Source organism: Haliaeetus leucocephalus, unplaced genomic scaffold, assembly GCF_000737465.1.
Source record: "Haliaeetus leucocephalus isolate CR32 unplaced genomic scaffold, Haliaeetus_leucocephalus-4.0 Scaffold191, whole genome shotgun sequence".
Classification (NCBI taxonomy): Eukaryota; Metazoa; Chordata; class Aves; order Accipitriformes; family Accipitridae; genus Haliaeetus; species Haliaeetus leucocephalus.
The window spans coordinates 702,199-720,497 of NW_010972627.1; the positions used below are offsets into that span (position 1 = coordinate 702,199).

General features: G+C 39.4%; 1 protein-coding gene across 1 annotated transcript in view; it reads left to right on the plus strand.

Moving 5' to 3' along the window:
• The window catches only part of ASPG (asparaginase), a 48,464-nt gene extending 32,623 nt beyond the window's left edge, over positions 1-15,841 (plus strand). Inside the window, exons 11-15 of the mRNA XM_010565450.1 lie at positions 404-567; positions 6,953-7,039; positions 13,544-13,643; positions 13,966-14,024; positions 15,704-15,841. Of these exons, the coding sequence (XP_010563752.1) occupies positions 404-567; positions 6,953-7,039; positions 13,544-13,643; positions 13,966-14,019 (405 nt within the window). The 3' untranslated portion in view covers positions 14,020-14,024; positions 15,704-15,841. The remainder of the gene's footprint in view (positions 1-403; positions 568-6,952; positions 7,040-13,543; positions 13,644-13,965; positions 14,025-15,703) is intronic.
• Positions 15,842-18,299: the final 2,458 nt, after the last annotated feature.

Here is an 18,299-nt window from a genome sequence, read left to right on the forward strand (position 1 = left end):
CCCCCCCCCCCCTCCCCCCCCCCCCCCCCCCCTTTGCCTTGGTTTACCCTACTCTTGAGACTTCGGTAATGGGCCTCAAGAAAGGATAAATATATATTGAAAAAATAAACTAAGGCAAGTAAAATTAGCAGACTATAGGCACAAAGCAGCTGTATGGCGTGCCGCAATAAAGTGCGTATCTGAAGGGGCTCCAATGAGAATACATGTAGAGGGGGGAACATGCAGAAGGTGAAATAAGTATCTTTACTGGTGCTAAAAAAACACTACAAGATAGACTTTAAGTTTGACAAGCTTAACATTTTAGTGGCAGAGTTAAAATGGGTTGTATGCATCTACTGTTGTACCAATAACTTAATGTGCAGCCATTATCTTTCTAGCATGCGAAGGATCTGTCCTTTTGCAGGGTGGAAACTTGAGCTGTGGAGACTATGATGGCCGAACTCCACTTCATATTGCAGCCTCTGAAGGGCACTTACCATTGGTTGAGTATTTGTTGACATCTGGTGCAACTGTTTATGCTAGAGACAGATATGGATCTACCCCACTGATGGATGCGATCAAGTTCAGGTAACAAAATTAATTTATACACCCCTGTATATAGAGTTTATAAACCTTCTATCATTTTGGATTTGAAGTCCATCCCTGTGGTTTGGTCTTGTTTTGTCTCAGCATTCGTGTGTAAATGACAGCAGTTAAAATAACACAAACACATCATTTCAAAGGATATGACTAGCCTAAATCAAAAGATTTTTTAAAATAACATGAAATGAAGGCAAACAACTTGGTATGCATGCAGAATTTTAACATAAGATAACTTATTGCTGCCTTCCTGCCTAGACTTGGTCCATAATATCAGTACTCCACTCTTTGTTATGAGGCTTCCTTATAAAACAGAGCCAAACTGATCACTCCTTTTGACTGTCGGAAGTGAGAATGCAGGACCAAGGGCTGCCTGTTTTCTTTCTGCCCTCCCCTTTCTCATCCAGACCAGACTGTTTCAGTTGGCACAGAATATACCGGTAGGTTGACATGTTTTAATCTTTCCCTTCCACCAGTGCTTTCCTGAGTGTCTTGCCGGATGACTGTTTTTTTAATTTTTCCCTTCCGCCCACTCATAATTATATGGGATGGCTGCATGGCTCTGCCTGCTTGTGGATTTCCTCTTCCTGTTGTTCTGGATGTCAGCAGTTCTTGAATGGTAGTTATGCATGTGCAATTTACTGGTCTTTTCCATGTTGTATAGTCCTAAGGAATGGCCATAGCACCGAATATAAAAGTTATCAGTTATCAAAATTTAATTTTAAAACGCTTAGTTTATATAGCCTTGGGGATTCATAGAGCCATTGGTCTTCTAACGTGTTAGAAGCTGCTTGCCCTAATCTCTTCTTGTTTCTTTGATCCACTTTCAGCTCCTTATCTCATATTCAGTCTGTATGATGGCAGGAGAGAAGCTTTTTTCTGTAAAGGAGCTTGGAGTGATAATATTTTCATGGTCTTCATGGATGTCTGTCCCCAAATATTCCTACAGCTTTCTAATGTTAAGTTCACCTGGTCTGTCAGGCTGGAGTTACCTCTGTGGGAGGTCTGACAGTCCTGGTTTTGCATTTGCTGCAGGAATATCTTGAAGGCTTTTTCGGTGTCAAAGACCAGATGTAGAAAACTTAGCAAGCTCTATTAACTTGAGACTTAAGGTCCTGTGTGGCCACACTGTGCTATTGCCATATCTACTGCATGGTCCTCTATGGCTTTGTAGTTGTTGCTTTATCTCATGAATATGTAAGCCCTTCAGTGGCAAACCCTTAAAGTCTTAAAGCAAAAACAAGCCCAACAGCAAATCAAACAAATAACCTCGCGGTTGAATAGAGGTGGCTCTGGTCCAATGTGAGAAAATGCTAAAGCATTAGATACCATTAGATGTTCCTGCAAATCAGGCACCTACTTTTTTTACCGCACCCATCTACCGCCTGAGGAATTTCACATGAGCTTGTTGTTTGGATTCCTTAGCATTGCCACTCCTATATTAGACTCCTACCATGACTCTTAAGCTCTTTAAAACTGCACACCCATTTTGATATAGGGAATTGTAAAAGGAAACTGCACCATAACCATTTTCAGTTTCTCTTTTTGTTTCTACTGTTTGAATGAGAGGAAGAGTTGACTTAGAACTAATCTCATAAATGTGTATTTATGATCTCCTGTGTACTCACACTGCATTTCACGCTGATAAGCATATAAAGGAGAATGGTAAAGACCAGACAGCTGTATATGTGTGTCATTAGATACCCACTAAAAAGATTTCTGCTACAGAAATATTTAAATTCTATTTATTAAACACTTGCATGCTGAAAGTGAACAGATTATCCTGATGCAGTGTACAAAGTTGCAGAGAGGGAAGGGGGAAAACTGATCTTAATGAGCAGTCAATGCTTTAAACTGTTTAATATTGTAACTTCCTCAATTTTACTGAATATTGCATCAGCTTAATCCCATTTTCTGAGAATTAGTATTTGTTTAATTGCCATTTAACTGCAGTACAGTATCCACTCATCTTAAAAATAGCTTTCTTCCAGTCTTTCTGTCACATTTCTCGGTGGCTTGCCTTTTAACCTAGCATGCAAACCTATATAATGATGATAGATTTCTCTTTTCCATTTAATAATTTGTAAAGATGATCAGGAGTAATGTCTCTTCTTAAAAGCTTCTTAACATAGCACTGTCAGCTGGTAGACCAGCAACTTGATCTATATCAATGATAGTCTTTTAAATTTTTTTACTTTAAGTGACACTTTCTTTGTTTCTTTAGATGGAAAAATGTGGAGTCCCTTTCTAAATAAGAAATAAACTACTGTATTTCCGCTTTTTCATTTGTAGCTCTGCAATTTGTGTGTAGTCTCATTCACTTTATGCATGAAGCTGAACAGACCACTGTTAATTTAGGCCAGTTGCTTGATCAAAATTAGTAGCATTCCTTTAATTTCTTAGAGTACCCTCAAGGGATAATTCATTTTCAAAACAATAGAATAATATTTTTTAATGACAGAAACTCTCTAAGCAGGAAAATGTCTTGAATAAAAATTGTGTATATTTTATGTAGTAAAAGCACTTCCATTTACTTGTAGAGCAGTGGTAAAAGGTTGAAAATGGGGAGTTGCTCATACGGTGCTGTGAGAACATCAGATTAGAGGTAGTAAAATTACCTCCCACATAAATAAGAATTTAAATACTTGATATTTTGCAAGGTTACATTTACATTACTTCAGGAAATCTAAGGCAGAGTGAAAATCTAACTACCACTGACTTCAGAAGTGCACTGAAGCCCATCCTTACAGTATTTGAGCATAAAATTCCCACTGATACCATGCAGAAAACCAAACAAGTGAAACTAAGCTGATTCTGCCATAACCATTCCAGTTGCTAGGGGAGCAAGCATTAAAAAGAATGAAGCCAGTCAAGTTTGGATATACATTACACCTGCATTTCTTTAAAGAGAGTTGGTGGAAGGTGTGCACCCTAAGGCCCCAATCCTGCAAACTCTTACATGCGTGTTAATTTCACATGTGTGATTCATCCCTTTTGAAGTTGATTCACTTTTAATAAGTGTCTGCCAAGTCAAGGCCTAAGATGATACGTACTGTATGGCACCTTGATTGCTGTGAATCCAGAACTCTCGTGAACTGGTAAAAGTCTTTATCTGGAACTCAAACTTTGCTCATAGCAGTGAATGTTGAAGACCACACTGAATCATTTATTTTGCTATTAATCATTTAAAGTATTAGTATACATTGGGGGTTTTATCTCCAGCCTTATCAGTTATGGAATCTAGCGGGGAGGAGACACTAGGAATACTTCTTGTCTATTTGTTTTTTCTTTCAGAGAGCAGATGAATGACAGTGGTAATATCAAAAGGCTAACTTAAGTAACATATGCAAAATAGCATTGTTTGTATAGCCTATATCTGACCAAGAGCTACAGTTTGTTAATGGAGTGCACTAGGAAAAGGGGGAGTCATGAACAGTTCACAGGTGACAATAGCTCCTCATGGTTTTGCTTATCAGATGGAGCTAGACTGGACAAGCAGCTGTGCATCCCAGACTAACATGGTGATGTTGGCATTCCCTCTGTATCTTGAACTTTCATTGTCCAGCAGTTGCTCTGTTCTTTGGTTTTGTGCTGTCACCTTAGAACGGGAATTGCATTTAAACCGTTCCCAAGAAGTTCATGGCTCATGACATCAGCTGAACTTCAGATCAGCTAAACTGTGACCCTTGTGAGGCTTTTGTAAAGCTGCAGGAGACCGGCACTTAAAGAAACAACTTCTGAAGACAAATACCTCTCATGTGCCTAAGACATAACAGTATCAGAAAATTCACCGCCAGCCTCTTGAAATATGAATAATGCTCTTGTGGTAGGTACAAGACAGCAGAAGTGGTACACTGGATAGGGCTTAAGTTTCTGCAGAATGTAGATACTGTTTGGGTGCAAGTAGGAACAAGCTGTAGTGCAACTTAACCTCCCGCATAGTTTTTATGTTGAGTGATGGGAATGTGAGAAGGTAGTCAGTTTGCTTTCTTGGATGAATCTGCTCTTCATAGTCACAGTACTAAATTTAACACTTTTAAGTTGCATGTTACTAATTGTCCCTATTCTTCCTCTCCCTTACCCTTTCCTTAACAAGCAGTGGTATACAACACTTCCTCTTCCTCCCACCATACTGACAAACATGATTTTGAACGATTCCCAGTCATCAGGACACTGTACTTCTATTTAGAACTGTTTTATTGTAAGCATTTATTGTAAACACTGTTCGTTTCAATGCTTAAAGTTTTATTTTATTTCAAACCACTTTTTTTTTCCTCATTTAAATTTGCTGTATTAAACACATGGGTAAATGCCCCCAAATCTGTCTCTATCAAAGATTTATAGAGTCCCACTCAGAGTAGTAATGGCTGTGCGGCACAGGTGGGACACAAAGTCCTTTCTGGAGGGAATCTCGCTACCAGTGAGGAGTAAATAGTTACAATAGGGGAAAAGAAAAGCCTTGCTCTTCCCTGGAATCCAGAGATATGGACTTCATAGAGGGGAGCACATTGAGGGAAGATACCACACAACATTATGTGCTTTACTGCCTTTTAGTGCTGTCCCATAGCATAGCTTTTAGTTTAAAAAGCACTAGTTTCATGCTGTGATTTCGACTATAAGATGGGAAATGAGGAATACTCCAGGGCAGTCGTTGGACAGTAAGCACACGGTCCCTATGTTCAGTTCTGTACCCAATGTGAGCCTGAGTGAACAAACATGTTCTACTTTAATCTATTTTAGGTCAAATTTCTTTTCAGCTAACTACTGTTCTAATTAAGACTGAACTAAAAATTCCATACATGTAGAATTCATTCTTCACCACAGATTGAAAAATGGGAATCCATGCCTTTATTTGCTGGCTCAAGGAGATGCTTGTGGATGACTAGCCATGCCGTAAGGGACCCACCTGAGAAAATATTTTAGATAACTGAAAAAACTTGTGGCATGTGCTGTTCCAGCAATGCTCTGCCATGAAACAGAAAGATTTTTTTGAGGCTGTCAATTGAAACAAAGTACAATTTAAAAAAAAAAAATCTGTCTGGTAGGTTAAATAACCTATTTTTGGAAAAGCAAAATGATTCCTATAGCATCTCTACAGTTCTTTGTTTAGATTATAAATTAAGATCTTACATGAAACATAAACTTATATAGGCTTAATATGGATAACTGCAAAGTAACTTCTCATTCAAGATGGAATTTCCTAAAAAGAGGCAGAGGAATTAGATAAGCAGTTTAGTCCAGTTCTAAAATGGAAAGGCCCATGGCTACTTCCAAGAAAATGCAAGTGATTAAGCAGAAAGTGTATGTGATCTTATTTTTTTATTTTTAATTACTACAGATGAGGTTTTAGGTACTGGGTTGGGAAAGCCCATATATTTCCTATTACAATGATATGCCTAACTCTTTATTTTGAAGTGTTATGGTATAGCAACTTACTTAAAAGAGGAACTATGCAACTATTCCTGATCTACTGGTGTCATCATGCTCTTTCCCGAGAAAAAAAAACTGTGTTTGGATTTGTAAACTAGATCATTTGTTTAGCAGAGGAGCACACTGTCACCTCCTTTTTGAACCTAGTTCTAAGCCTTTCACTTGGTCACTTGTGAAAAACATATTTTGCACATTTTTCATCTGTCATGTTATTTTCTACCCACAACAGTACCTTTAGGGACTGGCCTTTTCCATAGACTTTCTCAAGCTTCTGGCTAAGGTATAGGAGTTGGCTGGTAGTGCTTAAGTATCTGTGTGTTCCTTTAGCTCAAAGGAAAGGACAAGGAAGACGTCCTAAAGACTCCGGGTGGAAATAAATAATAAAGGTATTGGGAGGAAGTGGTTAGGAAAAGATGTGCTTTTGTGGGACATTCATAAGAATACTTACCATAATTTTGAAGCCCTGAAAAGCTGATTAGCTTCTACATTAACCTAAAGATTCATAGCTTATCTCCAAGACATAAGTTTTATTTAAGACTGATATATATGGGCATTATATTCTGTAAAATACAGGAATGATGCTATGTAATAAATGTCCTCACTGTTTGTGTGTATTTCAATCACTGATATTTCAAGCGTTAAATTAAGCTAGCACTAAGGTAAAGAAAATAAAAATTCTTTTAAGAGAAAGGGATGCATCCCTTCCATTTTCAGAGCTGAACTTACCACTTCCATGAGCTTAGCGTGTGAATGATTTTTTGATAGGGAGGGCAGATCTGTTTACTATATCTGTCACCTTGGAGAAGATTCATTGGTTCTGTGATGGTGGCAAATATCGTATAAGAACTTTCACTGACTGTGTATATGAGTAATGCTGGATTTAGGAGAAGAAAAACCTACTGGTCAAGACACTTTCTCTGTTTTTTCTATTCCTTTCATAAAGGCACGTACAAGTGATTAATTTGTTACGAGAAACGGGAGCACACCTTTCAGGCCATGACTTGGAGAACATTGGAACAATACTCTGCAGGTAAATGTGATAAGGTGAGGTGGCTCTAAAATCGGGATGGAGGGGGATGGTTTTTCAGAAGAGACTTGTAGAATTTAGAACAGTGCATAGACGACTTCCAAGAAACAGTTGGGTCCCTGGCACATGACGTGGCTACTTCTGTGCTAGACTAATAATGAGGAAAACAGTGTAGAGATGAAATTAAGAATCAATTCTGTGTTGGAGCACCAGTAACTCAAGAGAGCTTCAAAGTAGGGAGTATTGTGGGGATAAGTGAACTAGAAGCAAACATAGCTTATTTTTTCCAAGCACTTTCACTGAGGAAGGGTGGGGAGGAAGCTGTGAAAGGTATCATTTAATAGCATCTCTATTTGAGAATAAAGCTGCACATATTTTTATTTCTTAAAATCCACTTTTCACTTCTATGGGAATGGCTTCTACTCTAACTAGCATATGACATCGTTCTTAAAAATAACTAAATGAAATAGACAGATAGGTTTAACCCCAAAACTTTTGAACAATTGCTCACCATCTCTATATTTAATTTTAAGAGCATGTAATACTCTGCTAAAGCTGTTTTTCCGTATAGTTGCTTTTAATATATAAGGTGGTTTAATGATATGGATATATATTATGAAAAGAAATAGATGCTTGATTTTATTTTTTCCAGTACTGGTCCTGAATTACAAATTACTCTGAAAATTGTGATAAGGTTTCATGTATTTCCTAAAATTACTTACTGTTTTTACTTCATTTCTTCTTCTCTTCTTCTCAAAAACAAACCAAAAAAAACCCCCAAGTACCAGCCTTTATATCAGGACTTGGCAGGAAACCATGAGACTTGTAGGGACCAGCCAGTGCTGTATATTGCCTACAAAACAAGGTCAAGGTAAAGCTTATGTGTGTTCTGTATAGAGACTGGACTCTGTCCTTTGAGTAGTTCCGGAATCAAGAAATACTAGCTGGAGTGTTTCCATTGTCATAACACGGTCAGAGGAGACTGGGTAGTAAGTCTTTTACCATGACGTTTCCCAGGGCACTGCAAGTGATAGGACAGAACTAAACCCTTGGTTTGCGTAGTTTCCATCTGCCAAGAAGGCAAGGGGCGTGGCTTAGGGAATGACATTCCTCTGCAAATTAATTGGCCCCTTATTTAGCCCTGGTGCCACATGCAGAACCAGTTTGGCTACCTGACCTGGGAGTAGTATGTCAAAAAAAAAAAAGGGGGGGGGGGAGAGAACAAGGGTCCTTTAAACAAAATGTGGTTCTAATGCAGTTTGTTACAGCATTTTAAGGAATATCGTACACGCTGCATCTGTATTACACGATCTCCTGATGTTCAAAGCGGATATTTTGATAATAAACATTTAAGATATTGTGAACTTGCATTGATGGTAATAAGTTTAGTATAAAACCAATGTAGATCTTCCAAACAGAGGGCAGGAACGCACGCGCATGCAGAGGCTGACCGAGGACTTGGCGCAGAGTGGCGTACTTGGGGTGAGAGGGGAAGAGGTTCTCCCACCTCGGTGCGGGTCAGGAGCCAGGGCTGTGGTTCTCTCCCGGCCGGCAGCTGGAGCAGCAGCCGCGGCCAGAGGCATGCCCACTGACAGACATCCTGCGTGCCCCATGCCAGGAGCACAGCCAGCCTGAGGCAGCAGTCAGGCTTCGAGACAGCGCTGAAGTGTCTGTGAGCGGTGGCTCTTCCTTACACTGCTCCTGCAGAGCTGAAGGGCTTTCTTTCCTCTAGCTGTTTTAGAGGGCCTGGCATAGTCTTTCGCACCAAAGCGGACTTTTTTCCACAGAGCATTATTCAGGTGCCTACAAGTTATTAAATCGGAGGTACTGGTGTTTGTCCTCCTGCCAAAATGTCTCAGATACTTCTTCAGGAGTATCCTCAGATGACCTGACCGATACACTCGTTTTTCCAGCATGCTCGGGCTCACTTCTCAGTCCTACCTCTTACCTCCTCCTTTTAAGCCGCCTTTTTGCAGGCACTGGCACCTTCACGGTAGTCAACGTGTTCATGTGGTCAAGCTGCTTATAGAACAAGCTGTTGATAACATCTTCCCTCTGCCTAATTCAAACTATTTTCCTACATATCTTCTATCTTGTAATGTGCCTTAAGCTGCAATTTGTACCATTTTGAATTTGTCACCAAGGCTGTATGTCAACTTCTTGGGGTTTAGAAGGACAAAGCTGCTTGCTTTCTGATAAGCTCTGGGTTCCTGCCCATAGCTAACTTAACCTTTTTCTTCCATAGAGTTCTCTCTGAATTAGAAGCTGTAATCATGTTTCCCCCCTTGCTCCTTACCTATCCTCAAACAAACTGGCTTTCATAGAACACAAAAATCACTGTTCGTGGTCTTTTCATACTGTCTCCTCAGCTTCCTTGTGTTTAGACTCATGATTTTAGAACAGAATAGAATAGTTCAGTTGGAAGATTTTGGAGATAAAATAAAAATAAATGTGCTCCTTTGGCATTGGTGATGTTTGAGAGGGAAAGGAGTACCAACCAGAACTGAGAGCTGGACGGTATCAGTGGGAACTCTTGTGTAGGAAGTGGAGATGCACATAGGTGCAGACAGGATGATCTAGTTATTAAATCTTTCATGGTTTCATTTGCTGTTTCTTTTTCTCAGTGAGAGGGTTTAGTCTGATTTTTAGAATCTCTTTATTGATGTTTGGTATCTGGTTCCTGTCTTTGTTTTGAAATGAGAAGGAGATCTCAATGTTAGTAATCTGTTAAAAATGCCAGAATCTCATCTCATCTCATATTGCAGTAGTATTGTCATCTGTCTGCAAAACCAAACCATGATGAGATAAATTGGGACACTCAGACTTATTCTGAAGGCTTGTCAAGTTCTGGAGTTGGTAAACAGTTGCTTTGTGTTTGTTTTTTAAAGGAAAAAAGCCTGTATAGAGATACTCTGTTCAAGTCTGTACTACACAAAATTAAATAGGGGCATAAAGTCAAACCAACTTTCTCTTTAATATTCTTAGATTTCATTAAATGATATAATATACAAGGTTGCAGCCTTTCAAAATCGGCAACTTTCAGAATAAGATGCCTCTTCAATTTAACATAAACTTGGGGGGTAAGGCTGGGGGAGGAAAGATAAATATGCCTCTGCGGGAATTAGGACCAAGCTTCTAATGCCTGCTATCTTTCAAAGTCTGTTTTTCTCAACTGAGAGAGATGTGGAGATACTAGCTAAGAGCAGCACTCCCAAATGTGTTCAGGATAGAACAAACTGTGCCTTAAGCTGGACTTTTAACTTGCTTTTTGAGGATCTGAATTTAAAAAAAAGGGAAGAAAAAAAATATTTTTCTCTTCTGCCACGGTGATGATATACCTAAGGGGGAAAAAAAAAAAAAAAAAGGAACTTTTTCCTGATCGCTTTATGTAGGCACTGAAAAAGGAGAATTGCTGAAAAAACAGAGCTTCATGTCCCTGGGAAAGATGAAATCCTAGTACCTGAGGAAGCAGGAGGGAACCCCAAGGTGTCATTTCACTGTACTCACTACTTCCTAGATCCAGAACTGCATTTGCCCTTATCCTTTGTCATGGTTGTAGCACCATACCAGCTACTAGGAAGACAGTTAACTCTATCCTAGCTAAAACTAGGACATCTTTCTAAACCCTCTGAGACCTGAGCAGCTTCGCTCCTGGTACCTTGACAGTAACAGAGCACCCCTTAAACAGCAGCTCCTGTTAACTGAGTTAGCTTGATGCTAGTGTGACGGGAGGCACAAAATCAGAGACCATAATTGTATTATCGCTATTCTTGATATCTTAGCTCTGTCATCATCGTGGCTACATTAGCCATGCTGAAACTGTGAAATGGGTATGTAATCATTTTTTCTATATGTAAGAGTATTGATAGGCAGCATACCTGGGATTATCTGCTATAAAAGGTATCAGTAAGAGTTTAGTAAAATGTGTGAAGTAGTTCTTTGTCAACAAAGCAGGTTTTGAACATCCCGATAAATGTATATTGAAGTTCTTTTTATTCCATTTCATGATACAGAAATGATGGGGTTGCTGCTTAGACGATGCGCTTGTAGCTGGAGTTGCTGGCATAAATACCTTTGAAAAAAATACAGAGCAAAGGTCCCTATAGTGTATGTTGAGAAGTCCTGTGTATATATTTGACTATATGGAGTATGCTTACAGTGTGTAAAGGAAATACAGATGCGTATGGCTTGGCTACAGTGATCTGGAATTGAAGAAAATGTTTTGTGGTGTTCTTGATTATAATCAATTTAGTGAATAGTACGTATCTTCTATTTAGAGTGGTATCTACATTTTCTTGCAAGCTACATCACTTTTTGTTCTCTGGGTCATAGTCTCCGTAGAATACATTTCTCACTTGATCAGTAAATGGCTGCTGCAAAATTGAAGATACTTCTGTGTATTTGGATTGCTCTAATGTCACCAAAGGAGACCACTTCACAGATTCGACCTCTGGCAATGTGGGTTAAATTGCTCTTTATGAACAGGTGCTATTAGGCAGTTACTTTTCAAGTAAGTGCAGTAGTCCTTGTTTGTTGCTTACAGTGATGCTAGCTGAATTTCCCTGGGTATGTAGGTTGGTAATATTTCTAAATTTGCTGGTCTTTGCCCAAAATGGTTTCCGCTTTGCACGCAGCTGAACAGTGTTTGGAAAATACAGTGTTCTCCTGTCCAGTGTTGGAGATGCTTCTAACTCTTACTTGCTAGGCAGGCTGTCTTTTGTTTGTCCCTTAATTCTGGGACCTTCCAGTGCCAACAGCAAGAGACTTGTCTTTGTAAATAAAGATAATTCTTGTGTTCCAGAAGTGGCTGCTAAGCAATTTCTTCTCTGCTTTACTAATGCTTACACTTTTTCTTTATTACTGTTTACTTTTTCCTGCAGTTTTGTTAAGGACTTCCCACTGAGCTTCCTGTTAGACTTCCTTTGCCTTCCTCTGATTCCTTATTGTTTCTGAGGGGCCTCTTTTTGTGATGGCATTTTTCATTAATGATTTATTGATCCTTTTCTTCATGATGTCACACTGAAGCACTGTTAAACCTCATAGCACCCCACTGCCACTTCCCTGTCCCGCAAAGGCCCGAGCCGTAGGTCTTCTGCCCTGTCTCAGGATTGGTGGGATTGCATGGAGGAACACAGAGACAGTTTCTTTCCCTTTTTGTGCCTAGTCCTTGGGACTGCTGCAAGCAAAAGCCTCTCTCTGACTTTCTCCTCAGACTGCTGCAATTAGAGGCTTCCACTCCCCTGAAAACATTTTTTCAGGTACTTAAGAGATTTAATCAACAACAGAAGTGATTTCAGCCTAGCAGAGAAGTGAATGTTGCAGTCCTGCTTTCACGGTTTTTTCCATAAACTTACCTGACTGTCTGCCCCTTGCACCTTCCAGCCTTCTCCACTCTCCACCAGGTCTGCCTGCCTTGGTTTTCATACCCAAGAGCCCGTCACCATCCTCCATCCCTGCTGCCAGCAGCTTGCCTTTCCCCCACAGTGAGCACTGTTTAGGGCAGCAAACTCTGAACTTAAGTTTGGGGAGGGTTCCCCCTCTCTTATAATGAGATTCAACCTCACTTGATGATTATCGGCGTGGTTCTGCTGAAACAATCTGTGAGCGCACGGCAAGCTCGGGTCTGAAGCCTGACAGATGTTGGTATCTTGAGAAAACTGAAGGTAGTTGTTCAGCCTGTTCACAGGCTTGGTACAGACGATCATGCTTTTGCATATGTACAGGCTGCTAGCCCTTCTTTTACCAAAATAAAAGTCAAAAATGAACATTAAGTATTATGGACGAGACTATCAGCAGATGTGCAAAGAAACAGTCTGGTGTACGTTCCTCTGAAAACTTTAACTTGCTTATTTGTATATGATTCATTTTGATCTTGCTATTGCTTGTTATACATGGCAGATAGAGGTCATCTTTAAAAAGCTTTTTTTTTTTTGTTTGCTGCCCTTTTAAATCTTACACATTATCTTATAAAACTCAAAAAAATGTAGCTGTTACTGTCCAAATGATATCACGTAAATATGCTGTCATAACTTCTGATAGCAAACATAGTTACACAAACTTGTGAAGGGGGTTTCCTAATGGTTTTAAATAGGGCACGCTGACTGCTAGAACATCTGCTTGTGCTCTCACTTACTCAGCTGCATCTTGATTTAGCTATTGCCCTCCCCCCAACTCATTTCATGAGATAAATATTATGTTGTGAAATATGAAACTGCATGACTTTTTTTCCCCTTTGGTCACAGTCACACCCACTATGTGAAACTAACCTGTTGTAAGTACTTATAGCACAGCCCTATTAATTTAAGGAACTGATTCATCAAGCTGTGTTGCTTGCTCAGCTATTCAAAGTTGTTGTAATAGTGTTCCTTTACTTACCTCTCTACCCTGGCAGCCATGTTGAGCCTGTTCTGGTTCAGCATTTGGCTGCTGAGCTAATTGACAGGACCGAGGAGCACACTGAAATGGACTGAAAGATTTAGAACCAATATTAATTATTTTTTTTTCCAGCCTTACAGCTAAAGGCGATGTGGATGGGCTGTATGCCTGGTACCTAGCTGGTGCAGACCTGAAGCAAACTGGTTATGATGGCAGGAATCCCTTAGAAGTAGTAAGTGTGCATACGGCTGTACTCTGTATGATATACTAGCTGTGTGAGTAATAACGCACGCTGTTGGATAATATTAGTTTGGGAAAAGTAAATGCTGCTTTGGGGACTATAAACCAGATTAGAGTTTGTTACAAACTCAAGTCTGGTGCTGTTCTGAAGTAATAAATTGTTGGAGCCAGAATTTTTTCATCTATGTCAGAGGAATTAAAATTTAAATTGGATTTTAATTATTTTGTGGTAACATACTCTTACTTCCCACAAGTAAGTATTTGCATGTCCTGGTGCACAGGATGGCAGGATTTATTCATGTTTCTACTTACAGGCGGAGGCTACAGGGCTTAAGGACGTTCTTGACTTCTTTAGACAAAAGCAGTAAAGAAGGTAAAATCTCATTTTCAAGTGCTAGATTTCTGAAATGTCTGGATCAGCATACACATGTATGAAGTGGGATTTTGTATTTAAGCCCTAGTTCATCCTGGGGCATCTGGGTTCAGCTGCTGTCCCTGCCTTAGTTTCTGATAAGACTCTGAGCACTTTAATCCTTCTTCGTAGAGCAGGGCTGATGTTTATTCCTCTTTCTGCCTGAGCCTGGAAGTGCTTTTTTATGGTGCGTTCCACAGCGTGGTTCTGAACTTGGTTGGGAATGTAAAAGCTACTAAAATAAAACCACTGAGGGCAACAATGTCTTGTTCCGTTGGCCTGTTGCAATAAATTGCTCCTCTCTCTTGCTTGCATTAGAGAGGAAATGCCTTTTATCAGGCGCTTTGCCAGGCCTGGTTTTCAGGGTGCTGTGCCCACAGCACCGGAGCGTACCCTTCTCCAGTAGAGCTGTGAGGCAATCGCAGCCATTCGGCCGCATAGCCTCCCACTCGGGAGGTGCTGCTGCCGTACCTACAGCGTTTCCACCTGTGCTCTCCCTCTAGCTTTTAATGGAACACCTTACACCAGCCCATCTTCTAGTGAAGCATAGTCAACCACCACAGCAAACGTGGGGCAGATTCTTAACAGACAGGAGTTAGTTGTACTACACACGTAGGCTGCAGAAGGCTCCCTTTCTGCAGAGAGCTCTGCCGAGGGCTTCATCCCGCTCCGGGCACGGCACAGGGTGGTGCCGTGGCCTCCCTCTTACTCGGACCTTAGATGTAGCTGCCTGGTTCTCTCTGACACGGACTCCCAGCATGAATCTCTTCTGTGCTGCTAACGTACGAGGTGTGTTTCCCTAGCTGTGTGCGTGTGAGGCGGGTGTGAGCCTCGTGTTCAAAGCATCAGATCTGACAAGTCTCTCTATAAGAAACTCGTTTGGGCGTTTGACCTTCTCCGGTGCTCTGCTGTAACTGGAGACATTTAAAACACTTCCCATTAATTTCTCAGAACTCCTTTCTGATGCGATACATTGTTGATTTAGGTATCTCTTCTCCAATATATTGGCAAGTCTAATCCCAATTTAAATATTGGGAGGAGATGATATCCTTTAATAAAATTAACACAAAATTTAGTTAAAGGTTTTGCTGCATCCATGGCTACCTTGTCTCTTGTGTGTCCCGTTTGATCAATGAGAGTGAATTCATGTGTATGTAAGTGGGGAACTGCAAGTGGAACAATAGCGTTTTTTCATCAGTGTGTACTGGTCTAAATGAACATAGGACAGAATCAGGCATTATTTGCTTTCCTGTACAAGTTTTGGGGTTTTCTTTGGTTTTAGCTGATACAGAAGGATTAGATAAAATCACAGCCTTGAGCATTTAAATGGGAGTTTTTCAGTGTCCAAGATGAAGATGCTAAAAATACCTTCATAATATGGGTTATGTTGCAAAGGGATTTCCATTTTCAGTGAAATATGTCTGCAAAAGTCACTTTTCTTTTGTAAGTGGGGAGTGAATGTGTTAAATCTTCAACTCCTACATGGATCATCTCTTAATTCCTTTGGACTGAGCCACCAGTAGTGTAGGCAGTTTGAAGGAAGTCTTCAGTACTGCATAAGAACTTGCTTGACAGGCTACAAGGCAACAAGATTTTGGATACTGCCTAGTTCTAAACATCCATTTTCTCTTTCTCCAGAGGCTGTAGAAGATGGTCACTCCTCTTCAGAAATACCAGCTTTGAACATTAACAGTGTTAAGCCGTTATGGGAGGAAAAGAGGAAAGGAACAATGGTAGCTGCACTTGGAGCATACAGGAAAGCTAGAGCTTAGAAATATTCTTTATTTTGGATCACATTAAATTCTTACTGATTTTCTGAAAATTATTTTCTGCTTTATCTTCTAATCACTTTTTTTGAAAAGATTTTTTTAAACAAGTGAGGTTGGAATGTATTGTCTTTACTGTACAAGTTCTGTTTTTAAAGAGGCCTTTTGAATCTTCTTATGTTAAATCAATGAGGACGGTATTGCAGGCATAGCAAACGGAAATGCTGTGGTGAATTCATACCAAGAAAAACCAGTGGATTGTGCATTTCTGGGTTTCAACTAATAAAATCTCTGAGGAACAATGTTGGTTTCACTTTGTCTGTTTTTTGCAATGGCTTTTATCACTTCAGTTGCAGTTACAGCAATTGTGAGTGTCAGTGCAAACAATTGAATCAGTCATGGGCATCTGCCTGCAGTTGTGTACTAATCTTCACCAATGTGTCACTATAAAACCTCACTTAAAATGAGTAGGAGGCAGATGCCATAAAGCATGTTTGTGGGACTGTCTAAGTGAATTGATTGTTTTGTTTCTAATAGCATCTTTCCCACATCCTGACCGGAATATAATCAAGATTGCTACATGCTGGACACATAATTCTTTGGACTGTAAATGTGATCTCAGTATTAACAGACCCCAAGTTTAAAGTCCCAACACTTTCAGACTAAAGAAAAGAGCAGTATGTATCTTTACAGCTGTGTTTGCCCTAGAATATGTAAACGTAGAGAATACTTCAGGCAAATGCATGTACTGGAGACAGCAACTTTTAATTTCACCTACAGCTTCTGCAATAATCTATGTGGATTTTCTATCTGCTTCATCTGAAGGGAATCTTTGAAGTGCAGATAGTTTGTTGGGGTTTTTTTTTTTCTTTTTTCTCTTTATACTCTTCAACCTTCCCACAGCTATCCTTATCATGGAGAAAAGCTGCATGGACTACTTGCTGAGCCTGCTAGTATTAAAGATTCCCAAGGTATGTTGCGTATCAGATCCCCCATAAAACAAGGTAACTGCGTGCAGTCTGAGGAAATGCTGTATACGCTCCAGTTAAAAAACAAAAACATAAAAATGCCCAATTTTTTTTTTTTAAATGTGAAGAGTAGTGCACTTCTTCACTATGGTCACAAAAATTACAACTATGCTGTCTCATTGTTAAATAATTGATGTTACATAGCAATAAACATGCTTCAGATTGAAAAAAATTAATACGGAATTAAGTAAATGAGATGTAACATCAAAAATCAGGCTTCAAATTCATCACCTTTTTGATGTCTTATCTGTAAATACATAAAGATGATATATGTAACAAAGTAATGTTTGTGAAAATTTTTATGATCAGGAGAAAAACCATGCACAGGCTCTTCTTCCTATGGTATTTAGACCTACTATCTTAACTCTTGCCTAGTCAGTAGTCTAAAAGTTTATGCACTGAACTAGAAAATCTCTTGATAAGCTTCTCTGCAAGTGACTTTCTTGGGCTTGGAATGTTTCCTTTTTTTTTTTTTTTTAAAATGATTCTCAGATGCAATGATTTGTCCATAGCAGCATCCATTCTTTATTTCTGTACCAGCATGACTGCAACATATACAGAAGGATCAATATTTTCCTTAAACTTTTCAATAAAGGCTCACCTGATCTACAGAAAACTTTCTAAACAATAACATTCTTGTATGTCTAAACTACACCATCCATCTAAAGTACAAAACATACTTTCTTGTTCAAAAGAAAAAAGAATGGTGTTCTGGTGTGAATTACTGAAATAATAGGTCTCAACAGTAAAATGGAAGGAGATAGAAGAAGACAGACAACCATTTTCTTCCTGCATATGAGCCAGACAGACATGAAGGACAACATTTACAAATGTGATCCCGTAAGAAGACTTCTAGTTAGAAGCTCATAAAACTAAAATGAAATGGTTTGGGTCATGTTTACGGTGAGAATAAAGCAGTGTTAGCTTCTTTCTGACAAACCTTTACAGAAATATATATCCTATTAATATGTTATCTTGCATAAGATGGTGTTCCTGCAACTTTCTAGAAAATTTGCAATTTGCCTTATAAATAGACATTTTTTTAATGTCTATAACATTATATAAATATAAATAGACAACATTTTAATGGCAAACACATGAATGCAAATTTAACATTTATCTGAGAAAGAACTGGATCTCTTTTATACATGTCAGAATTTCATTCAAGAACTGTTAACAGTCTACAACTGTTAAGAGAAACCATGTATAGGGTGCTGTGATTTAAAAAGTGGCAAGAATCACCCAGTCAAGGCCAGAAACTTCAGCTCTTGATTTGGTGTTGGGGACGAACTTCAATAACGCTTTTGAGATCCTGTGTTTGTCTTGTTCGTCTATTACACCCCTTGCTCCATGCAGTGGATTTAATAATCATAATTATACTCTCCATGATAACTCCCAGTCTTATGATGAATCTATTTGTGTGTAGTAACCCTTAAGCTTCA